This window comes from Elaeis guineensis, chromosome 4 (assembly GCF_000442705.2).
Source record: "Elaeis guineensis isolate ETL-2024a chromosome 4, EG11, whole genome shotgun sequence".
Lineage (NCBI taxonomy): Eukaryota > Viridiplantae > Streptophyta > Magnoliopsida > Arecales > Arecaceae > Elaeis > Elaeis guineensis.
The window spans coordinates 63810799-63837172 of record NC_025996.2 but is presented as its reverse complement, the minus strand read 5'-3'; the positions used below and the strand labels follow the sequence as shown (position 1 = coordinate 63837172).

At 38.8% G+C, this 26374-nt stretch overlaps 1 protein-coding gene across 1 annotated transcript; it reads right to left on the bottom strand.

Moving 5' to 3' along the window:
- Positions 1 to 423: 423 nt before the first annotated feature.
- On the bottom strand, positions 424 to 19473 carry LOC105061530 (uncharacterized). The gene is given in 5 exon segments (XM_029260825.2): positions 424 to 473; positions 476 to 1034; positions 1115 to 1635; positions 18605 to 18877; positions 18880 to 19473. Coding segments are annotated over 5 exon segments (1710 nt in total). The 5' UTR covers positions 19187 to 19473.
- Between the last annotated feature and the right edge of the window lie 6901 nt (positions 19474 to 26374).

The window sequence follows — 26374 nt, the reverse complement described above, 5'->3', positions numbered from 1 at the left end:
TAGTTGTAATATATGTGACTGATCTGGCCGAGGAAAGTTTATGTTGTTGTAGTGTATATTTTTGATAATATGCGTGGCTGATCTAGTTGAGGAAGTGTTGACTCTAACTGATGAGCAGAGGCTGGCTTTGGCATCCCATGTATCACATGGGGGTTACAAGCTAGTTATTTTATATTTTTGTGTCACAACCATGCAAGTAACAGACTATTCACCGGTGCCTTCCAGTCCAGTATTGTAACAATAAAAGGATGATTGTACATTCAGTTGGCTGATACCAGGAGAACAAGAGATGTCGAGTGATTTGTTATTCCATTGTTTGATATATAGAAAAAAAATTTTCGTTACAATAACTTAATATTTGAATAATTTAGTTTCAAGTCTAGCTTGATAAATATCAAATTAAGTACGACTTTTTCTGAATAGCTAGATCTGTTCGAGGAGATCCGGGCGAAACGTCCTGCCAAAACGAAGGGGAGCTTGCAGAGTGGCCACATGCCCAAGATATAGGTGACGAAGGGAAGGGCACAGCACGGTAAACAAATAAGGACAGCCAGCCACAGGTTTCGTGGTGCTACCACTGTGAACATCGCGGTAGCAAATGCCACAGACATTGCAGCAAATGCACACCACAGCAGCCTCCTTGTGGATGCCCCGTAGTGGAGCAAGAAGTCCATGTCTTCCCATCCTGCAAAGATACATAGAAAAGAAACAGCGAGGGAGGTGGCCATAGCAATGGTGTCCGATATCAAGAACACCTTAAAGGCTGCTTTCCTCGCTAGAATTGGCAAGCCTTCGTCAGGGCCCTCGTCGCTGCTAAACCCTCCAGGCATTGTGAAGGCAGCGGCGAATGTAACCGTGGCAATGAGGATGGCCGTCACCGTGGTGTTCTGGGTGTATCTTTGAGTTAATGATTGGATTCGACGGTTTGCTTGCTCGGCGATCTCTTTTTTGGCAAGTTGCCAGTGTCCACTTTCACCCACGGCTGGAATGGCACGAACAAAAAGTACTTATGATGTACCGCACGACATCGCACCCTATGGTGCACCGTAGGTCCCCCCACCCCCCACAAAAAAATAAAATAAAATAAAATAAAAGGAAAGGGAAAAGGAGTTACCCATTTCAAAGTTTTGGCAGGTTCCTTATTTTCAATGAACTGTCCGAGAGCAGCCCAGCCGCCAGCCCCACGGTCCACCCTTTCATCAGCCAAGATAGCTCGAAGTATTTCGGGATTGCAACCCTTCGCAGCCAAATGCCGGGGAGTTACCCATCCGCTAGCTGGCTGGTTAAGCAATCCACGAAGCGCTGGTGTCTTTAGGATGTACTTAACAAAATCCACCTTCTCTTGAGCTATTGCCACATGAAGTGCATTATGGCCGAATCTATCAACTGCAAGACCAGAGTCTGGACAGTGGCGCATGAGCTCTTCGGTCATGCGGACATGGCCTAGTCCTGCAGCATAATGAATGGCCGAGCCCAAAGCATTCATCGTGTATGCCAGAGAGGGATCAAACCTTAGAAACAACTGCAACATCTCCAGTTTCTGGCTCTGTACTGCACGAACGAGTGCGCTGACACCACGCTTGTTCAGAGCTTTGGCGAGCTCCGGCCTTTGTCTCAACAACATTTCCGTTATGCCTACCAGTAAAGATTAAAACAAAACAAAAATCAGGAAAGCCATTGGTGCTAAGTCATCAATGTGTGCAGAAGATTTAGTTTGTCAGAGTTATTGGAGTTTTTAACTTATAAAAAAAATCTAAATTTAATAATAAAACCAATCTCCCACACCCCCTCCTCTTTTTCCTCCTTATTTGTTAAGTTCTTTCAAATGTTTTAAAGTCGGTTGGCGACCACGCACGCGCGCTTGCTCAGCTCGGCCGGCCAGTCGTGCGTGCCATGTCTGTCTTGTAAGGCAGGCCTAAGAACGTGACTAGTGATCAAGTTTAATATGACTGCTTGGAATTAGATTTGCTTTATTTGAATAGAAGTAGAAACCTTATCTTTAAACAGTTGTTCTCTTCAAAAATCAGTCTTTTAGGAAATTGATATTACTCTGAAAATAGTGCAATCTGTTTTTCCGTATTTTTAAAATATTATAGATATTTTCAGCAGATTTAAAATCTTTGCAGAATAAAATCGTGCAAGCAAAAATTTGCTGTAGTTTTAAAATCCGTACATCAGTTTTTCTATTACTTTAATTTCTGTATAAATTAATTTCTGCGGATATTAAATTTTGTGCAGAATATTTTCTGCATCTCTAAAATCTGTGCAGATATTTTCTGCATCTTCAAAAATTATACAGAAATTTCTGCATGAAATTTCCTGCTTTTTCAAAAATCGTGCAGAAATTTCTATTGCCTTAAAAATGGTGCATATTATTGGTTATTTCTTTCAAAATACCTACTGCTGCTGCTTTGAAAAACATGCAGAAAACATATAATTATTCTATTTGTTATATTTCTTAGTGTAATTATTTAAATTTTGCTTTTATTATTGTTTCTCATTGCATTTAATTATTTCAAAATCTAGCATTATATTATTGAAAATCATTAATTAACTATTCAAATATATAAGGCTAAACCCCTTAAAACTTGTGTTTGCAGAATCAATTAAATAACTAAAACTTCATAAATAGCTTCTTTTGATAATCAGTGCAATAAAACTTGAGAAGTTTAGTGGATCTTCCTTTAGAAAGTGGTAAAGCTAAGTAAAATATTGCCTAACTACATTATTAGGATGGATCTTCACCCTAGAATTTTTAAATCTTAAACCATCTTCTGGATCAACCTTTCCTACTCAAGATTTTGGATACTTTAGCCCTCATTAAAAAAACCCAGAAGAAATTGATTTGTATTGCAGCCATAGGATCCTTAGTGCTCTTTGTCATTCTTTACATGATGTGTACCTTCCTACTAGATTAGCTAAGAAGCTTTGAGATACTCTTGAAGTAGAATATGGAATGAATGATGCCGGTCTTGAACAGTTTGCCATATCCAAATTCTATAAACATGCAATTGGGGATTTCAAATCAATTAGTGTCCAAATCTATGAGTTTCAAGATCTTCTTAGAAAAGTTAAACTAACTAGTTGCAAATTCTCTGAAAGTTATAAAATCAAAGCCTTTGTTGATTCAATCCCTCCTTGATCGAGCTTTTTTCATGAGTCAAGCCATAAATAGGGTGACTTAACCCTATTAGAGGTCATAAAGTTTGTTAGGATCAAAGAAGAACAACTTAAGATAAGCCTAAATATGATTTTGCACCTAAGATAAATTTGACCAAATCCAATCAAACTCATTTTAAACCCCGAGCAAAAATCTTCAAAAAGAAAAAAAATTCAAAATCTATTGAATCAAATCTCTTCCTCCAAACCTCCGAGGAGCCACAACCATCCAAATCAAAAGCCAAAAAAAAGGAGACCTTTTGCTTCACTTGCAGGTGGTCCAATCAAATTATAAAGGACCGATACCATAGGAAGACTAAATCATGGAAGAAAGGAACATCTAAACCTCAAGTGAATATAGTTGAAGATGGTGTTGGACCTTCTTTCAGATCAGAAGATCAAAACTTTTGATATTCTTTATCCATTCTTCTTATGATTAGTAGCTTGATTTTGAAGCTAATATGTATATTTGTTTTGGTCACTCCCAGTTTTCTATCTTTCAGAAATCAAGTGGTGGAGGTGTAATGATTGGGAATGAATCTGTAGCACAAATGTTAGAAAGAGGTCAAGTAGATCTGTAGATGATATCAAAAAAATCTTAATCCTTCATAAAATGTTGTATATTTCTACCATTAGGAGAAACCTAATCAATGGATCTCTTCTTGTATCTAAAGGCTATAAAATTATATTAAAATCTAATAAACCTATAATCACTCATAATAATAAATTTGTTGAAAAAGGCTTTGTATCTATAGGCCTATTCAAATTAAATGTAATTTCTAAATATTCTAATAAAGACCATTCTTTTGTTCTAAATCTTGAATCTCCTAATATCTAACATGGTAGGCTTGGTCATGTTAATTTTGATTGGAATATTCTTCATATGACTAACTAAAATATGATCCCTAAAATTCATCTAGATAAAAAGATCTAGTGTGAAAGCTGTGTTAAAGCTAAAAGTACTTGAAAATCTTTCAAATCTATTCATAGAAGTTCTAACCTTTTTGATCCAGTTGATGTGTGTGACTTTATCAAAATTACAACTCGAGAAGGAAATCATTACTTTATAACTTCATTGATGATTTTTTTTATATTGTTATACATATCTAATCAGATCTAAAGATAAAATTTGAAATAGATTTAAAATCTTTACAGTTGAGACTGAAACTCCAATTGAGAAAATCCTAAAAAGACTTAGGTCTCATCAAGATGGAGAGTATACCTAAAATGGAAAGGTCTTATCCTATCAAGAACATGGGATTATTTAAGAGGCAACTCCTCTTTACTCCCTGTAGTCTAATAATATAAGGAAATAAAAAAAATCATACACTAGTGGATATGGTTAACTCAATATTAATTAGTTCAGATGCACCTAAAAACTTAGGAGGGGAAGCCCTTTTAATAGCCTATTACATCCCAAGTAGATACTTTATAAGGATAACAATGAGACTCCTAAACTCCGAAAGGGAAGAACTTTTAGATTAAATTATCTAAAAGTGTGGGAATACTTAGCTAAGGTAGGTATACCTGAACCTAAGAAAAAGAAAATTGACCTTAAAACTATAGATGTAATCTTTGTAGGGTGTATTCCTTATATAGTACCACCAATAGATGCTTAGTAATAAATTTTAAAATTAATGACATCTCTAATAATTCTCTCATTTTGGTTAGAGGTGTTATTGATTTTAAAAATATCTTTCCTTTTTAAAACTAAGTCACAAATCCAATTCAACCTGATCTATCCTCTAATCCTAGCTTTATTGAATCAGTGGTTCGTTGTGGTTCAAGGAAGCAAGAGGTCTAACCCTAATCATGGACATTCTAAATTTAAAAAAAGCACAAGGATTGAAAATAAAAAGAAGCTTGGTGAAGGATTCTTTATCTTTTTAGTTGAAAGTGAACCTTTCATTTTTTGTGGTGACCATATCTTTGCCTGATGTCCATTTCTGAAATGAAGCTATTAACTCTAAATTCAACTCAATAATCCAAAACTAAATCTGGTTCGTAACCAAGCTTCTTCCAAGTAATAAACCATTAGGCTGTAAGTGGATATTCTGTAGGAAGCTTAGGCCTGATGAATCAATAAAAAAGTATAAGGCTAGATTAATGGCTAAATGATATAACCAAAAAAATGTTTAGATAATTTTGATACCTATTCTCCTATAGCTAGAATCTCTATTCTTAGAATCCTTCTTTCTATTGCTTCTATCTATAAGTTGATTATTCATCAAATGGATGTAAAGGCTGCATTTCTAAATCGAGATCTAGATGAAAAGATCTATATGAAATAGTCTAAGGGATTCATTGGTAAAGGATAAGAGAACAAAATTTGCAAACTTATCAAGTCTCTATATAGTCTAAAACAAGCATATAAACATTGGTATCAAAAAATTTATAGAACCATCCTTTCTTTTGATTTGCAATCAATAATCATGACAAGTGTGTTTATTACAAAACCATCGATGGATTGTGTGATCCTTTGTTTGTATGTTGATGATATTCTGATCTTTGGATTTTCTCTTAAGATCATATATGAAATTAAATAATTTCTTTCAAATTACTTTGATATGAAAAACTTAAGCAAAGCTGATATTATCCTAGGGATGTAACTGATCAAATCTCCTGAAGAGATAGCTTTCTCTTTTTTACATTCTATTAAGAAAATGATTGAAAGATTTGGATACTCTAATCATAAAACTTGTATCTACTCCTTATGATCTAAATATTTATCTTAAACAAATTTAAGTGAACTGGTTGATCAACTTAAATACTTCCAGATCATAGGTTCTCTTTTAAAGGTTGCAAATAGGACAAACCTGATATTACCTATACTATGGGGAGACTAAGTCGATATCCCAAAATCCAAATCAATTTCATTGGACTTATTGTTGAAAAGATATTCTGATATCTAAAAAAAAAATTCTTGATCTAGCTCTCTTGTACACTAGATACATTGAGATAATTAAGGGTTACAGTGATACAAATTAGATTAAATTCTCTTGATCTAAAAGCAACCATCAGATATCTTTTCCTTCTTGATGGTGCTATCATAACTTGAAAAACTTCTAGATAAATCTTTATATCTCGGAGCACCATAGAGGTCGAGTTGATTGCTCTAGAAACCATCTGTACTGAGGCAGAAGGGATTAAAAATCTTATCTTAGAGCTATCTTTAGTACCTAAGCCAGTTTTGACCATATCAATCTATTGTGATAATAATGCCATGATTGAATTGACTAATTAAAAGCATACTAATAAAAAATGAACTGCTATTTCTGAATTCGACATAAATTTGTAGAATCATTCAAAAAAAATATATTATTTTTTTGAAATTTGTCAAGTCTAAGAAAAAATTGATAGATTAATTAACCTCATGAAAAAGGTGGATGGGGCTTAAGCTCAATATTTTGTCAGTCGTATTGGATATCCAACCTTTATGATTAAAAATCTCATGAAAAAGGCTCAATGTGCTAGAAACAAAGGTGATTGAATAATCATATTATTATGGCCAACTTCTTATCGCCTGTCGTCGGTGAAGAACACTTACAAAATCAAGTTCTCATAGACCGGAGTTGTGTTCAGTGGAAACCCTCCGATGTCTAAGTCAGAGAGGAGTTGGTGAATAGTAGATAAAATAAGTAGCAGAGTCTTGACTTAGAAATTGCCCTTACTCGGTGCTGCTCACTTACCCCTCTTTTATAAATAATTCTAATGTAATCATCAAGCATGTGGTCTCGCTTTTTATGATACTAAATTATCGGACTTTATTGTGGAGTTAGTGGGTTATTAATTCTCACTAATTATCGTGACACGTAGTTGATAACCATTCACAACGGTTAGGATGTGTTGAACAGATAAGTCGACTATATGTCAATAATACTGATAGTCGGTAGAAGATCCGAATGTCCATCGACTGGTAACTTTGATATGTCGATGGTCTTCGATTGGAGGCTTATTAATTCATCTATTGTTGGTCAGTAATAGCCGACTCTCGATCAGTCAACTGATAGTAAGTCGGCATAATATGTTCATTCGATCAATATAGAGTCAGAGTCGGAGATCGGTTGTATTGTCCCAATAGTTGCCCCTCACTCTCAAGTCCAGGGTGGCTTGACGTGTGTTTCATCACGTGGCCTGTCACATTGGACGAAAAAGTTGTCACATGTCACCTCTAGCCCCGACTTGGCTATTATTCACTTGAGTACAAGGGTTCTTTGGCCATTTTGTCATTTCTATGACTGTAAAATCATTATTGGACTATTACGTCGATAGGACAATTCGATACCAGACGTCTATATCGGACATCATTTCAGGAAGATGATTCAGCACCGGACGATATGACTCTGACAAGTAGATTTTGACCATGTATCTGAATGTCACTGGATCAGAGCTGTTCATGCGGACGACAGTGAGGTGGCACGATCTAGGATAGGTGCATCAAGTCGTCCGATCAATGGTCGGTTCGGATGTTGCCACATATCATCATCTGATGAGATTCTAATTTGATTGCTTCCATCCTGACCGTTGAGGGATCTTATATATAGGGTCACTTTTGGCCAGCCTTTCACTTTTCATTTTGTCTTCTTTGCTGTAGAAACTCTGCTGGAGGATCACCCCAACGCCAGACCTTTTTATTTTTAGCTTTCAGATTAAGTGTCCTTCCTTCTTGGATCCTTTTTGTTTTCTTTAGTCTTCTTCTCTTATGGCTAGGGCTTCTTCCTCTCAGAATGGTCGGTCGAAGAATCCGACTGACGACTCCCCAACGGGTCTGGAAGTGGAGATTTCTTCACTATCCGAATCGAATATTGAGCGGCTCCGAGAACAATATCGTATCCCAAAGATATATCAACTTTTTGTATCTGGTGCCGATGGTCGGGTGAACTCTCCTCCTTCGGGCCAAGTGGCCTTCTATGTTGAGGACCTCCGAGCAGGTCTTCATTTTTTGATTCTGAAATTTATTCATAATATTTTAGATTACTATGGTTTTTGTCCTGCCCAACTGGCACCAAATTCGGTCCGACTAATAATCAGCTTTACTTTATTGTGTCGGTTAACACCGACCAAATCTCATCCCTCTCTTTTTCGTTGCTTTTTTATTCTTCGTCCCCACCTAAAGGCCATGGGTTGGTGGTTTTTCAACCCAAGAAAGGGTCTTTCCTTCATTACTGATCTTCCATCGTCTATCCATGGATGGAAGAACTAGTTCTTTTTTGTTTCTTCCTCTCTTCCATGGGGCTTCCCATCCCACTAGGGCGATCCAAGGATCGGCTCCAATGATAACAGTCGAGTGGAGGTCGGCAATCGAGAGGACTTCTATCAGTTGAAGGATATGGCAGTCCCATCATAGAGAGAGCTGATGATCGAATAAGCTCTCTACGACGCCAGCCTCAGTTCGGTCACTTCTCTAGGTATAGCATACAGTCGGTCATTTTTATTTTTGCTTTATTTATTTTTGAGCTGCACTAACTTTTTATTCTGATTGTAGCAATACAGTCGAGGTACGAGTATCGGCCTCCGATATTCGTCAACATGCTGTTAGAAAAAGGGTAGCATCCAAGGCTGGACCTTTCCGACCATCGAAGAAGGGTCGAGCGACTACATCTGCACCGACGAAAAAATCTGACGTACCATCGGCATTGGCTTTCGAGCTAGTTCTGGCGCTGTCGGCTCTGACAGCGCTCCTCAATGTGCCGCCTGCTAAAGAAGGGACGGCGAGAGAAGATGGGGCTGTCGCAGCAACATCGATAGCTCCACCAACCGAGGTTCGGGACAAGATGGAGGCTGTGGTCGAACTTGAATAGTCTGCAGTTGCATCGGTCACTCCTTCAGCGGGAGTTTCTCTGGTGCAATCAAGTTCAAGCTTCTCCACACTTTCAAATATGGAGCCACCGACAGGAGACCGGGGGAAGGCATCGGTGACTTCGTTGGATGATGCAACGTTTGCAGGTCACACAGTTCATTTTGACATCCAGCTTTCTGAACATGAGTCGACTTTGGCCAATATGATGTTGGCCAGATGGCTTTTCTAAGCCGCCCTTCTTTCGATCGACTGGGAGAATCGAAAGAATAGAACTGTGGCTGAGATGTTCTCTTCTTTCTATCCGATGATACTTAGGGTAAGTCTTCCTTTGCATTTTTTTTTGATCTAATCCGACTTGTCTTTTACTTGCAGTTGGCACATGATATGTTCGACCTGAGGTCGGGTATAGAAAGGTTGCCCTTGAGCAACTTCGGGTGGCGGCCAAGCGGGAGGCAAAGCTTCAGGAGGAAGTCTCTCGCCTATCCACCGACCTTCAACTATCTGGAGCCGAACCTGATTCGGCTTGTTAAAACATCTCGACTCTTGAATTGTGAATCAAGAGCAAGAAACATTCTATTCACCGACTTCGACAGGAAAGAGATGGGTGCATTTTTGAACTTGAAGTCAAACGTGAGCGACATCAGGCTAGCCTGAAGAGGTTGGCATTGGCCGATGAGGAATCATCTTTCGTAAGAGTCGATGCAGAATTGGCGAGGGTGGAAGCAGAGTCGGCGAGGGAGGCTCTAAATCGGGCATTTGAGGATTTCAAACATTTAAAGAGTTTAAAGAAGAGATCCTCGAAGGCGGGTTCGCCTCCTACTGCATTGAGTATGAGGACGATCGAGATGCGATCGAAAAATTATACCTGAATCTCGACTTGAGCGGCATCATCCCTCTAGCATTAGAAGATGGAGTTGCTGAAGAAGATGTTGCATCAACTCAAGATAGAACACCGACAGCTCTGGAAGTCGTCCAAGTCCCTGATGCCATACCGGAGTAGAGAGACGAAGATGGCGACTAGTGATCGGTGTAAATTTTGTTTTCTTTTTTGTAATCATGAACTTTGTAATCGAACTTCGATCCACTTGTAATCTTTCATTTCAATGAAATGAATAAAAATTTTTCCAAGTACCAATTCTCTTCCTTATATGTGTATAATGTCGTAGAGTAGTTGAATATCGATTGATAAACCAAACGTTCGACAGTAGTTGAGTAATTGTTTAACTTTTGAATATCGATCGATAAGTCGAACATTCGATAGTAGTTGTAGAATCATCAGTTAGTTGTATATCTATTTGACGTACTTGTAAGTATTAGGATAAATGGTCATAAGCCGAATACCTTGAGTCCGACCTTAGTCGAGTTAGTACGTCAAGTTATTTGATAATCGATGGCAAGCCAAATCCTTCTACCGACCGTAGTCAAGCAGTATAATTTCAATCCGATCTTGATCGTATTGACATAACATTTCGCTTAGTTAAGACTAAGTCGGCATAATAGTCGTCCGATTAGAGTTGGCTTTTACAGAGGAAAGCCGAGATATAGTCGGTACTGAGATATAGTCGGTATTTTGGCTTTTACAGTGGAAGCCAAAGTATAATTCATGTGTCAATTTTTTACAGTGAAAATTGAAATATAGTCGATAGTCGATGATTTGACCGTCTATTCGTCGGTCCATTACTACTCATAGTTGACTGAAACTTATGATTCTGAAATATAATATTTTATTCTAAATAATGTATGTACAGACAACTTTATTGATAATATATTTTCAAATTATCAGCATTCCATGTTCGAAAAATAGCTGATCCTTCAAGAGTTTTCAACCGATATGCATCCGATCGGAGTGTCTCCATTATTCTGTAAGGTCCTTCTCAGTTCGGAGATAACTTTCTCTGGTCCAAAGATCTTAAGACTTTTGCTTTTCTTAAGAACAGATCTCCTGGATGGAAGACCTTCGGCTTGACTTTCGTATTATAATATCGGACTATCCTTTGTCGATATGCTACCATCCAAACTTGAGCTTACCATCAGACTTCTAGTAGTAGATCTAAATCGGCTCTCCACCATTTGAAATTGCTCGGCTCACTATATTGTTCAGCCCTTGTTGATGGCAATCTGATCTCAAGTGGGATCATTGCTTCCGTTCCATAAGTCAGATTAAACGGTGATTCTCCTGTTGGTATGCGAGGAGTTATTCGATACCCTCATAAGATCGGATATTATTCTTCTACCCAGAGGTCTTTAGTTTCATTCAGTCGGATTTTGAGTCCATGCAGAATCATTCGGTTGGTCACCTCCATCTCTTCGTTGGATTGTGGATGGCCGACTGATGTGAGTTTGTACGTAATATGAAATTTCGCATAGAATTTTTTGAAGTTCTGATTGTCGAATTACCGACTATTGTTAGTGATGATGGTGAATGGTAAATCAAATCTGCATATAATAGATTTCTGAATGAAGTCCTCTATCTTACTTTCAGTAATTTGTGCCCGAGGTTCAGCTTCTATTCATTTGGTAAAATAGTCGATGGCGATCATTATGAACTTTCTCTGATCAGATATCGATAGAAAAGGATCAAGTATATCAATTTTTTATTGTGCGAAGGGCCATAGCGCAACAATTGATGTTAATTGACTTGTTGGTTGGTGTTGAATATTTGTATATTTCTGACATGGTTCACATCTTCAAACAAGTTCAGCTGCGTCTTTCTTCATGATGGGCCAATAATATCCTTGTTGTAAGACTTTGTAAGCTAGAGATTTGCCTCCCAAGTGATTTTCACAAATCCCTTTATAGACTTCTTTAAGTGCATAGTCGGCATCTGTTGGCCCCAAATACTTCAGTAAGGGAAGAGAGAATGACCTCTTGTATAGATGACCATTTACTAAAATATATTGAGAGGCCATCTATCTGAGTCGCTTGACTTTTGAGGGATCTATAGGAAGAATTCCATCAGTCAAGTACTGGATGATCGGATCCATCCAGCTTGATTCATTAGTGAGTTGTAGCACTTCCTCGACTTTATTAATACTTGACTGTTTAAGGCATTCAACAAATATCCAACCCAACGAGTTAAAAAAAGAAGTTGCGAGTCACAAAAGTGCATCGGCTCGAGTATTTTCAGTCCTCAGAATATGAAAGATCCCAAAATATTTTAGAGTTGATATAATATCCTTTACCTTCTGAAGATATTTCATCATAATAGGATTTTAGGCTTCAAACTCGCCCTTAATCTGCCCAGCAATCAATTGTGAATCAATGAAGACCTTCAGACTGTCGATATCAAGCTCTTTGATAATTTTTAAGCCGGCTAAGAGTGCTTCATACTCAGTTTGATTATTGGAAGATTTGAAATTGAATCGAAAGATGTATTCAGTAATGATTTCTTCGAAATTTGTAAGGATGAGATCAGCTCCGTTGCCTTGTGCATTAGATACTCCATCAATATGTAGCACCCATACCGACGATAAGTTGGGCTCAAGAGTCGTGGCCTGCTTTATTGTGTCACTAGCTTCATCCTCAGATTTATTGTCAGATATTGTACATTCGGCGACAAAGTCAGCTAGAACTTATGCCTTCACTGACGGATGTGGGCGATATTGTATATCAAATTTATTGAGCTTTATCACCCACTTTGCCATTCGACCTGATATATTAGATCGATGTAAGATTGCTTTCAATGGCTGATCTATCAAGACCACAATAGAGTGTGCTTGAAAGTATGGGTGAAGCTATTATGCTGATATGATTAGAGTGTAGATCATTTTCTCTGCTCTTGAATATCTTACCTCGACATTGTGAAGCACCTTCTAGTGTAGTAGATCGGTCGTTGAATTCGATTTTTGTCTTCTTAGATGAGTACTGAACTGACCATTTCTGTTGAAGTTGCCAGATAGAGATATAGAATTTCTCCCACCTTCAGTTTTGTTAATAGAGGTGGTGATGCAAGATATATCTTCAGATCTTCAAAAGACTATCGGTATTCATCTGACCATGAGAAATCTTTTGTCTGCCATAGGATCTTGAAGAAAGATAAACATCTTTCAGTCGATCTCGAAATGAATCGGTTGAGTGCGGCGATTCTTCCAGTGAGTTGCTGTATCTCTTTTTTTGAGTTCAGATGTTTCATGTTGATGATAGTCTTTATTTTCTTGGGATTGATTTTGATTTCTCATTGTGACATAAGAAATTTAAAAAAATTTTTGGAAGTCACTCCGAACGCACACTTAGTCGGGTTCAATTTCATCTGATATCGTCGAAGTATGCTAAAAGCTTCCTCCAGGTCCCAAACATGGTCTGAGGTTTGGGAGCTTTTCACCATCATGTTGTTTACATAAACTTCTATATTTTATGCTTTAAAAATCTTATTGACAAGCCGTTGATAAGTAGCTCCGATATTTTTTAAATCGAAAGGCATTACTTTATAGCAGTAGATACCTTTGTCGGTTACGAAAGCTGTGTACTTCTTATCTTTGAATGCCATCCGAATCTGATTATATCTGACGAAGGCATCTATAAAACTCAAGAGTCAGTGATCCGAAGTCACATCAACTAGTTGATTAATCTTTGATAAAGAAAAATTATCCTTCGGACAAGCTTCATTCAGATTTATATAGTTGATGCAGATTCTCCATTTCTCATTGGCTTTTCTCACTATTACAATAGTGGCGAGCCAATCGAGATAAGTAGCTTCTCTGATGAAGTCAGCCACGAAGAGCTTGTCAACTTCTTCGTCGATGACTTTCTGTCTTTCAAGAGCAAAAGCCCTTTTCTTCTGTCTCACCAGCTTGACCTTCGGATCAATATTGAGTCGAAGTATACTAAAAGCTTCTTCTAGGTCCCGAACATGGTCTAAGGTTTGGGAGCTTTTCACCAGCATGTCCTCCACATAAACTTCTATATTTTGCCTGATTTGTGCTTTAAAGATCTTATTGACAAGCCGTTGGTAAGTGGTTCCAGTATTTTTTAAACTGAAAGGCATTACTTTATAGCAATAGATGTCTTTATCAGTTACGAAGGCTATGCGCTCCTAATCTTCGGTTGCCATCCAAATCTGATTATATCCGACGAAGGCATCCATAAAACTCAAGAGTCAGTGATCCGAAGTTACATCAACTAGTTGATCAATCTTTGGTAAAAAAAACTGTCATTCGGATAAGCTTCATTCATATTTATATAGTCAATGCAGATTCTCTATTTTTCATTGGCTTCTCTCACCATTATGACATTGGTGAGCCAATCGGGATAAGTAGCTTCCCTGATAAAGTCAACTGCGAGGAGCTTGTCAACTTCTTCATCGATGACCTTCTGCCTTTCAGGAGCAAAAGACCTATTTTTCTGTCTCACCGGCTTAACCTTCGAGTCAATATTGAGTCGATGAGTTATTACTTTCAGAGAAATTTTTGACATGTCTGTTGTCGATCAAGCAAAAATATCGACATTTGCCCTTAGTAGATTAATTAATTGCTGTCGCTCCGGATCAAATAGTTGTGATCCAATTTGGATCGTCTTCTCAGAATTTTCTTCTTTTAATGGGATGGAAACCAGTTGTTCAGCTGGTTCATCCCTCTGTTCATTTTCTTTTTGGTCTCATTTGTCGACAGACAAAGAGTCTTCAGGTTTATTATTTTATGTAGAGACTAAAAAGCAGTGTCGAGCAAGTTGTTAATCTCCGCACATCTCTCCGACTCCATTCCTTATCGAAAATCAGACTAACAGATGATATGTCGAGACTACTGCTCTCAGGGCATTAAGTCCAGATCGTTCGAGTATGGCATTATAAGCTGAAGGAACTCAGTTAATCGTGAATATCAAGAGTACAATACTCTATTGTGGTTTAGTTTCTATGATTAAGGGAAGAGTAATTTCTCTTTCCACAGTAACAGCATCTCTAGTGAAATTGATCAAAGGTGTCGAGACTCTTCTGAGTCGGTCAGTCAGTAGTCTTGTTCAGAAAAAAATGAGTAAAATAAAATATCTATTGAGCTTTCATTATCTACAAAAAAAAATTTTACATCATAATTAGCTATCGTTGCCAAAACAACGACAGCATCATCATGGAGAATTTGAATTCTCCGAACATCTTCTTCCGAAAAAGTTATTACATCATCGAGTTATCATTTCTTTACTGATTCTTCTTTGGAAGTTATCCCCCAATTTAGTCGCTCAAAGATCATGTTGATCACTCCTGCAGTCAGTCAATTATTGATAGTTTTCTCAGGTTACGACTGAGGTTGTCGGTCAGCAGGAGGTTGAGTCAGTTGATTCCTTCGAAACTTCTCGAGGTAACCTCGTCGGATCAAGACTTCTATCTCATCCCTGAGCTGGATGCACTATTCGGTATCATGATCGTGATCATGATGGAACCGACAATACTTTTTCCTATCTCGGCTCCTCAATGGTGCTTTCATTGGTGGGGGTTGTTGTAAGTATTCTACTCCTTCGATCTTCATCAGAATCTGTGCACGAAGAGCAGAAAGAGGAGTATAGGAGTCATACCTACCATAGTTTGCTTCGGACTCCATCATCGGGGTGAACTCGCTTATTGAGAGGTGGCCAACTTGACTCGGCTAGAGCTCCACTCTTCTTCTGTTTCTTCTTCTGACCCTTTTTATCTGTTTGACGTCGGTCAGAAGTAGCTTCATCTGTGTGAATGTATTTATGCGCGCGCTCCAAAAGTTTAGCATAGATCTGGGAGAGAGTTTTGTCCAAAGAGTAGGTGAATCTGGATCCCCTCAGACCCCTCTTCATAGCTGATAGAGCCATATCTTTATTGAGGTCTCTGATCTCAAGCGTGATTATATTGAAACGAGCCATAAAGTCTCTCAATGTCTCTGTCTTACCTTGTTTGACTAAGAGACTGTCGGACATTCGTGGCAGCCTTCGACTAGTACTGAAGTGGGCCACGAAAGAATGCTCAAGTTGCTCAAAAGAATTAATGCTTTCCAACTGAAGTCCGAAATATCAGGCTTGAACAGCCTTCCGAAGAGTTGTCGAAAAGCCAGTACATAAGAGGACATCGGTTGCCCCCTGAATCATCATGAGAGCCTTATAGCTTTTCAGATGGTCAATTGGGTCGGTGGAGCCGTCGTAAGGCTCCACTTGTGGTATCTTGAACTGAGACAGAATTGGCTCATCCAGGATGTACTGAAAGAGAGGTTGGACAGTTTGAAAGTCGTAGTCATTAGAGGACTTTCGACCTTCCACCTGAAATCGGGCCAGCCAGTGGTCAATTTCTTGAAACTTGCGTTCATAGTCATCTAGCCGCCGTTGCCGAAAAACTTCAGGGGTAGAACCCCCTGAAGAACTTGAAGGAGAGACAGAAGGTGTCCGCGATCATTTTTTCTTCCTAATACTATGTAAATGGAAAAGAGAGGGAGAACATCGTGAATGATGGGTGGCACGGTGAGAGTACCAAGAATGCGGTTGTCCGTCTCGATGGGAGTGTCGAAATGATCGCTCTAGAGAGGAGGAAGGTGATCGCCGTGGAGGACGGTAGCTGTGCCTGGATGGCATCGACTGTGGCACCGGTTGCTCCGCTTGTAGCTACTGCTGCTGCTGGATTTGTTGCTGCTGGAGGCTTTTGACTGTCTCCGTCAAAATATTGATTTGCTACACGAGTGCAGCAATTTGCGTGTCCGTGGTGACTACAGGATATGAGAAACTAGACTCTGCTACCGGAGATGGGGGAGGAGCATCTTTCTGATGAAAAGAGTGCCCCGCCGATCTAGTCGAATGTTGGGCTCTAGTTTTCGGCATGGTTAATTATAATTAGCCCACTTCCTGGAGTGCCAATCTATTGCAGCCAACTCTTTATCGCCTGTCGCCGGTGAAGAGCATCTGTAAAATCAAGTCCTCACAGACCGAAGTTGTGTCCAACGGAGACCCTCCAATGCCTAAGTCAGAGAGGAGTTGGTGAATATTAGATAAATGAGTAGCAGAGTCTTGGCTCAGAAATTGTACTTATCCGGTGCTACTCACTTATCCCTCTTTTATAGATAATTCTGGTGTAACCGTCGAGCATGTGGTCCTGCTTTTTATGGCACTAAATTATCGGATCATTATTGTGGAGTTAGTGGATCGTTAATTTTCACTAATTGCTGTGACATGTAGTTGATAATCATTTACAACAGTTAGGATGTGTTGAACAGATAAGCCGACTGTATGTCGGTAATACTGATAAGTCGGTAGAAGATCCGAATGTCCATTGGCAGGTAACTCTGATATGTCGATGATCTTCAATCGGAGGCTTATTAATTAATCTGTTGTTGGTCAGTAATAGCCGACTCTCGATCGGTCAACCGATAGTAAGTCAGCGTAATATGTTCATTCGGCTGATGTAGAGTCGGAGTCGGGGGTCGGTTGTATTGTCCCAACACATATTATAGAGTATATCTCTTTCCATCCTTATAATAACTGCTTGTATCAATGACAAAGTAAATTTGGAAAGTTAAGTTATACTATTAATTATTGTAAAATAGAAAATTTGTAGGGTATTAAGTCACATATATCCTTGGAGGATTTATCTACATGAAAATTGTTGTATAGGCTGGGACTAGGGGTTAATTTGGGCTAATCCTAACAAAATTTTTATGAAAAATTAAGGTACTAAGTGCAAGGCTTTTAAATAGTATGGACCATATAAAGACTCAATTAATCCATATTGTGTATGTGATAAGTTAAAGTCTAAGGTTAAGGATCTAGTTTAAGATCTAATCCACTATGGTTCCTTCGAATAAATACCATCAATATTAAGTAAGGTTTAAGTCTACTGGATATCTCACTTATTGTATAGTATAAGTTGTCCAGATATTCTTTTTTATATTTTTCAAAAGTTTAAATATTTTGTTGAAGATTGTTAGAGTTTTAACTTATAAAAAGATTTGAATTTTAAAAATAAAATCAATCTTATCCCTTATTTGTTAAGTTGTTTCAAATATTTTTAAAATTCTTTTCTATTTTAGTCTCACATCGGATATGTGAAAGCAAGTATTTTTGCTTAAATAGAATTTCTTTCCTCAAGAAGCCCAAGTTGGGCTTTGAGGGAAGTCGGCCGGTGACCACACGTGTGTGTGCATGCTTGTTCAGCTCAGCTTGGCCAGCAGTGTTTTGTGCATTGCATGGTACGGGTGCCTCCTCGATTACTCAGATAGAGTTTATAAATAAGCTCTAGATCCGAATATCCTGGGATCATTGCTTCACATTTTGTGATAGAGATTCTCTCTCTCTTTCTCTCGTTCTCTTTTTTTCTACCTTTTATATGTTCCTTTTTCTGCTTCCTTTTTTGGTATCTGAAGGGGTTATTTGGGTCCAGTTTCTCAGTAATCATGCTTGTCAGAGAACGATCAAGTTGAGTTGAATTGTTATACTTTGGGGATAAGATTGCTGCAGATCCACACGTATAGGTAAATCACGTTTTTAGGACAGTATTTTTACATATCTCGATTTAGACAACTTCTTTTCAAATTCTAATATCTTTTTAATAATTTTTTTAATAATATCGATTAAGAATAATAATAACAGTGGCATAGCGATTTCTTGGCACAATTATTTTCTAACAAAAGTGACTCTTGCACAGAATAAATGGATGTCAAAGAATAGGCAACTGATGTAGGAGAAGGAAGAAAGCACTGGGGAAATTACCTGAATGCTCGGCCACAGCAGCAGCATGCAGAGCATTGTTTCCATTGGGTCCTCCATGATTAGATGAAGGAATTCGCACCAATGCGATCACAGCATCAGCTAAGCCTCCAAAGGCTGCAATGTACATCGGTGACTCATCGTTGCGGTTGATCAATTTTGACTGCTCGGGTTCTACCTCCAGCAGCTCCAGCGCTAGGCTGCTGTGGCCGTGCCGCAAGGCCTGGTGCAGAACGGTGTTCCCATTCTTATCCGTTGTCATCATCATCTGCCTCTCTCTATGTCATCGCCATGATGAGGCACCTCGGATGCAACATGAATAAAAAAAGTGGCCATAGAGTGATGACCAGCCATAGCAGCGATGTGCAACGGAGTCTCTCCATTTGAGTTTGTTGTCAAAAGGAGGGATGGACTACTTGAACAGAGCTCCTTTGCAAATTGCTCGTGCTCAAACATCACCGCAATGTGAAGGGCTGTGTTATTAAGGGGAGTTTTGCCAAGAGGGATATTGGGGCTTTCCCTAACCAACTGATTAAGGTCAGCAACATTGCCAGACGTCGCTGCCTTGAGCAATCTAGGATCCATGGGGCTGTGTTTGACTGGTTAGTTGCTCCTGCAAGGACGGCTGCTGGATAGTATTAATAACAGCATTGAGAACTTGATTCTAAACAGTTGAGTTCACTCCAAAGACATTCTTAACTTGTCAGCTTAGAAATGTTTAGTAGCAGAAATCTTCTGTCTACAATAATGAATCTATTGTAGAACAGGTTCTAAACAATTGAGTTCACTCCAGGGACATATTCTTAACTTGTCGGCTTAGAAATGTTTTGTAGCAGAAATCTTCTGTCTACGATAATGAATCTATTGTAGAAACTTTCCAAGATGTCAAATAGTATTTATTTTTCAGCCTGGCATTTGTTATTTTAAATGACTTCAAAATATTCATTTTCCATTTTGACTTCTAAGCTTGGACATCTCCTCCGTATATGTCCGTAGTAAGGGACCGCGGGCGACAGACCACCCAGTCCACCAATTATGCCTTGCTCATTTCGCAATTTCTTACTGCCAATTATTTAATGCTAATCATTTAGATAATTTATATTTTAAACATAATTAATCTAGATTCAAGAGAATTGGCATGCCTAAACCAAGGATCAGGATGGAAAAGAACTGGTTGCATGTTTAATGCAAGCAATGCAAAAGAGTGCCCAAAATTTCAAATTTATTAAAATATATTTGGTGTACCTTTTAGCGAGAGGTCGAATCGATAATAATGCTCTTCAACAGCCATCGACACGGTTTAAACCATCTACACAGTAATGTGAAGCGCTGTGTTATCAAGAGGAGTTTTACTGAGGAGGATATTGGGGCTTTTCCTGACCAACTGATTAAGGTCAGCAACAGTGCCAGAAGTCGCTGCCTTATGCAATCTGGGATCCATGGGCTGTGTTTGACTGTCTAGTTGCTCCTGCAAGTATGGCTGCCGGGGCAGTATTAATAAAAATATCAAGAACTTGATTCCAAAGAATTGAGTTCACTCTAAGGGCATTCTTAACTTATGCAACTTAGCAACGTCTAGTAGCAGAAATCTTCTATCTAGGATGATGAATCTATTGCTCACTCTAAGGACACATTCTTGTACAGCATGGCAATGTTTAGTAGCACTCAGTGCCTATAATGGTACAATCTCTGCTGCTGAGTCATCATGATGTCACTCTGCATTTATTACCCATCATGACGTATGAGGGGCACGCCCGTCTGAATTTAAATAAAGGTGTTGACATGTCTTATCTACAGTAATGTTAGAGCCAAATTTGAGGCATTGTAATCATTTTGAAAAGAGGCGGTTTTTTATGTGCCAGCTTGACACATTGAGCGATGCCACATGGTGATGCCCCAGGCGTCGGATGACAAGAATGGAAAGATCACAGCCATTTGTGCTACCATATTTAACTTCACAATCCGAGCCTGGTTCTCATTTTTTCTTCATTGCTGCAGTTCTCGCCTTTGAAATCTTCTTCCTGGACAAGCAGCTTTAGAGTTTCTTGACCAATTTTTGATAAGACACTTTTCGACTGGTCTCCTCTTCCTTCATTTCATCTTTGGAGCCTTGCTCCTTAGCTTTTCAGTAGCTTCATAGGTTTTTGTTCTTCTTTCCTCAACTTCATGGTTGGTTGTAGATCTAAGATAGATAACCCTGAGTTTTCTAGTCCTCCTAAGGTGGCTTCTTAGAAGGCCTTTGATGAAGCTCCTTATCGTTGGGGACGTGCATCACTAGGACCTGACTATGAAGAGTCTCATCTTACTGAACCCAACTTGAAGAAGTTCCAAATGCATTATTTTATTCTGATTTCTTTTAGATTGGTAGCCTCTTGCAAAAATGATAGGGTTTCTATCCCCCCCCCCCGGAGGGTTGTGTCATCTTCTATGAGGAGCACTTCTCTCTTGGTGTTGGTTCCCCTTGCATCCTTTCATTTGCAATGTTTTAGAGTACTATAAGATCCTCCCCATCCAAATATCTTCAAATGGGATTAGATATTTAATAGCCTTCATCTTGATCTACGACATCATTAAGGTTTCTCCCGGATGCTTGCTTTTTAGATCTCTTTTTATCCTTTAAAAACACCCATATGATAAGGACTAGTGGTGTTTTTCCCCTCGACCAAAGTGTAAGATCATAGCTGATCTTCCATCTTCTGTCCATAGTTGAAAGCATAGGTATTTCTTTATCTCCTCAAACCAACCTTGAGGTTTTAGGACAACCTGGGGTAAGCCTTGGTTAGAGTCGAATTGTAGGAAGGATTTCTCCGAAGCTAACTTAGAAGATTATGAGAAACTGGTCAAAATCTATGTCTCTGAGTTCAAAAATCTTCTAACCAAATAGGGACTGTTCAATGCAGGCATTAGGCACGTCGCTCCCCAACATAGATTACCATCCTTTATACTTTTTTGATTGTCTCATTCTTCCTTTCATTGCTAGCTGCTAACTCTCTTTCTATTTTCATCATTGTAGAGATGAAAATAACCTTTGATGACATCACAGCAGCACTAGCGAGGAGGAAGAAGAGGTCAGGCCTACCTTCGAAAGTTGAGCCCTCGAAGAGGATAAAGATTACCACTTTCGATCCACCCTGAACTCGATTGAAGTCTTCCGATGAGAGGGAGGAGACATCAAACAAAGAGCCGAGGCTGAAAGCTTCGGGAGTAACTCCAGCTGAAGCGGAGGTCATCATTCCAATGAATGCAACTCTTGGACCCTCCTCGAGAGATGGCCAACCTTCTTCTGAACCAGCTATCGAGGAGAATACAATCATGCTGACAAGATCATGAAGGAGAAAGTGTCAGCACTGATGAACGGTCAGCTGGCTAGGGAGTTGACAAGTCTTCTCGTGCTCCCCATGGATCTGAGCTACAGAAGAGCCTTATAGTGGAGAGAGCATTGGACGCTAGTTTGGTTAGCATCATTGCGGTAATCTCTTCTTCTCATCCTTCTTTTATCCTTCTTTTTCAACTTTCTCTTATAGTTTGTGCTCCTTGTACCGATGGTAAATCCTCTTACCTTCATGAGAGAAGCTTTTAGCCAAACAGGGTCAGGCTAGGGCTTCTCTCGAAGTGAAGCTGAAAAAGGCTGAGAAGGAGCAGAACACAACTAAGAAGGAGAGGAAGACAGTTGAATAGAAATTAGAGTCCACCTCTAAGGAAGCTGAAGAGGCCAAGATTCAGCTGGCATTCGAGCTTGAGGAATAAGGACTCTGAAGCAGGACATCAAGAAGGAGCAGGAGGAGAGGAAGAGGGACATGGCCGACCATCGACAATACAAGAAGAGGGCTGAAAAGGCACTTCTTGCAATTGATGATAAGGTCAAGCACACAAGAGTCTAAGCTCTAAAGGAATACAAGGCTTCCAAAGACTTCAGAACCAAAGTCACCGAAGTTGCCTTCTACTCGTATCACATCAGCTTCAAAGAATACTGACACTTAGTGAAGGAGCTCTACCAGATGTCGACATCAGTCACATCATCCTCAAGATGGCTGAGCAGGAGGAAGATGAGGGTGAGGAGGATGAGGCTCCTACCCCTACAGCAGTGACTTCTCTAGAGATGGCCATCCTTTCAATGCCATGGTCGCTATCAAGGTGACAATAGTTAGTGTCACAGCAGACCTCATTCCTGACCAGGCACAAGAAGAGGATGTTTATTCCGACATTGTTGCCGATGTTCTTACTGCTTCGATCCAAGTTTTTTCTGCTCCAATCGAAGCCTCTCCTACTCTGACTGAAGCCTCCCCCACTCCAATTGAAGCCTCCCCTACTCCAGTCGAAGACTTTCAGACTGATTCATCCAAGAAGTAGCCAAGTCAAAAGGTCATAGCCAAAGCCTCAACTATTCAATAATTTCTATAGCTTGTCCTTTGTTTTTGTATTCATCATTTTGTGAGGAATTTGTAATGAAAGACATAATAAAATGAAGTACATTTTTGAGAAATTCTTTCCCAGTGTTCCTCATTTCTCTTTGTTGTCTCCTTGCTTATTTTGTATATACAGCAAACTTAGAAGATCTGCTCTTACTATGGGAATGTTGTGTACTTTGGAGATGAAGGAAAGATTTCCTAAGTAAAAGCTATCACGACTCAATTCTAGGCACTTGTCGAGAATATAGGCCTGTTCTTTTGGATGTATGAGATGGGCTTCAACTGATGCATCGCGAAGGCGAAGAAGTTTTTCCCCACCATCAATGCCATGTTTCTGAATATTGACAAACATTGATGCCGAGGAGTTATGCCAGGAGATGTGGGGTGCTTCTTCGGACACATACGTCAAGATCACTACGACTACTCTTGATGTGGCCATGGCTTCAGGAGGGACATCAGGGAGCCAAGGTGATGTAGAGCAACTAAAGATTGAAGCTCCTAAGGATTCAGGAAAGCAGCCCAATCATCCCAGAGGCCTTAGAAGTTGAGGAAGATCATTAGGAATATATAGGGGGTGCAGGAGACGATGAGACCTCTCGTAGGGACTTCGTATCGCTTTGTATTTTATTTTTTCTTTTTAAAAGATGTAATCAAATGAAACTTGTAAAGAAAATTCTATTTAATGAAATATCTTTTTTCATAAATACAAAGTGTCACTTTTTGAATCTGATTTCGAGTCTTGTTGTTGCCCAGATATGGAGCTCAAGAGGAGGGAGGGTGATTTGGGTCTCTTAAAATTTTTAATAATTAGTGCTCATATGAAATGTGCTCAACTTGATGAGTGAGGTGAGTTAATTGACTATGATAAAAGATCAAACATAACTAACAAATGAACAAGTATAAAGCACAACAAGGAAGAGAAAATATGTAAGCACAGCAAACACTAAGGATTTGTAGTGGTTTGGTGCTAACCTTGCACCTACATCCACTCCCCAAGATCTAACTTGAAAATTCAATCTACTAAAAAGATTTTCAATTACAACACATTGGATTACACTGACCCTTGCTGTCCAAGCAAAAATGCTTGTTTCTCAGATACAAGCTAACCCACAAACTCTTCGATTACAGGTTCGAATTAATATATCTAAGTTTTGAAAACCTCCAAAACTCAAAACTCAAAGTACAACAGCAAATAAATAGAGTACAGATTTTTTAGCGCAAAAGAGCTCCTCAAATGAGCACAATAAAATAATAAAAGCACAATACTCAAGGAGTAGAAGTCTTTGTTGGACACTTCTAAATGATTTGAACACTTGAATGCAGCTGGAGAGTGATTAGTGAGCTGATTGAATGCTTCTTTCTCTCTTTCTAAATTTTCTTTCTCTTTCTTAGATTTGAGCTTGAATACTTCAGATATATTTTTGATTTTTCACCTCTAAAAAGTATTTATAGCCTTTATTAAGTCTTGAGAGTGTCTTAGAATTGGTTAAGAGCTGTTGAAGTGTGTTTAATGTGTATTAAATGCATCAAAAATAGACTGAAAATTAGTCATTACGTGCATCTGCACCACAGTGGGTCAACCCATGGGTCACCCCATTTGGCCAGACAGAGAACCATGCTCTCTGTCTTGGTCTCAAACTCTCAGGGGTCGACCCATTGGTCACCCCACTATGTGCCAAAGGTTAAGACAGGTGCGTGTCGGCTCTCTTTTGCAAGGGGATGACTTAAAGGGTCGTTCCATTCTGTTTCAACCCTGTTTTTCATACATTTAAGTACCAAAACTTACCAAAACACTACCAAATACTCTTAAATAGATTTGAATGAGCTTGACACTCCCAAAAGGCTTCAAAATCATCTCCAACTTGCAAAATCTTCAACTTTGACACCTTTGAAGAAGCTTTTCAAACTCAATATTTTTGTACTTGAAACTACATCAAAGTATTCTCTAAGGATAAGAAACTCATTAGTAGTCTCCTCAAATAGTTTGTGACCATCAAAATCAATTTTTGGGACAACAATCTCTTCCTTTTTGATGATGACAAAATATTTGAGTGTTCACAAAGAGAGATCAATAAAGCATAAAAGGTTGAGTTTTTAAAGTACTTGAAAGTTACGAGAACATGCCAAAGGTTGAACACAAGTTATAGAGAATCATGAGTTCCACACTATCAGCAAGTTATGATGTTTTAAACCATACTTTCCCATTTGCTGAAAATTGCTTGTGAAATATCAAAGTTTTGTCAAAAATTATTTCTAAAAGCAAAATTCTCCCCTTTTCTTATATGAAAAGACAAAATAATCATTTTATAAAAATACTTACTTTCTTTCTCTCTCCCTTTCTAGTCACATAACCAACTTGTAAAAATTGTAAAAACTTCCTCTTTCTCTCTTTCTTATTTCTCTCCCTTTTTGACATCATCAAAAATAAATTAAAGAGAGTTTATAAATAGTAAAATTTTTATAAATGAGAGAAGTAAGTTATGGGCTATGATCTTACAGCAGGTATCAAAGTAACTTTTAATTGAATAAAAATTTATTCATAAATATCTAAGAAGTTATAATCATAAGTTAACAACACAAAAGATGATGATAATAGATAATCTCATTTAAAAAATAAGAGGTTATAAAAGTCAAGTACATGATCAAGTCACAATACATCCATACATTACCATACATATCTATAATCATAAGGATCTCATACAAAACAGCTAATACAAAGTAGCATAGTCATGATCAGAGAGACTAGGCATCAGGCTCGTGATCAGAAGAAACAAAATGAGGAAATAACTCTAAAGTAGGATCACAATCACGTCTGCCTCGACCTCGACTGGATGATCTAGTCTGAGTAGAAGAGGTCGGAGGACAGAAGATGATAGGCTGAACAAGGATAGGCTCAGTGGATATAGAGGGTCTGGATTGGAGCTGAGTCCTAATGGTATCTAGTTGAGATAAGACACCTCTCACTAAAACTCTGAGTCCCTCAAGATCATATGACACAAAATCCCTCAAGTTTCTAATATCAGCTCCGATCAACTCAAGTGTCGATCTGAGCAGGCCATGAAGTCTCTCTATCTCCTGAGCAAAATCAGCTAACTGAGATGAACAACTGCTCGAGGTGCTCGCTCCTGCTGACAGTGAAGTCAAGACCAGTCTGATCTCCCTCTCTATATCAAAAAGTCTACTACTGAACCTGAGCATAGAGCTCTCCATACTCTCCAATCTGGAGCTCAGGTCAGTCAACAACTATACTAAGGAAGAGATATGTGGCACAACTGAAAAATCTGATGAAGAAGTAGAGAATGAGCTTGACCAAGGAGGCCGATACTGCTGCTGCATTTACTGAATGATCTGCTGTTGGAACTAC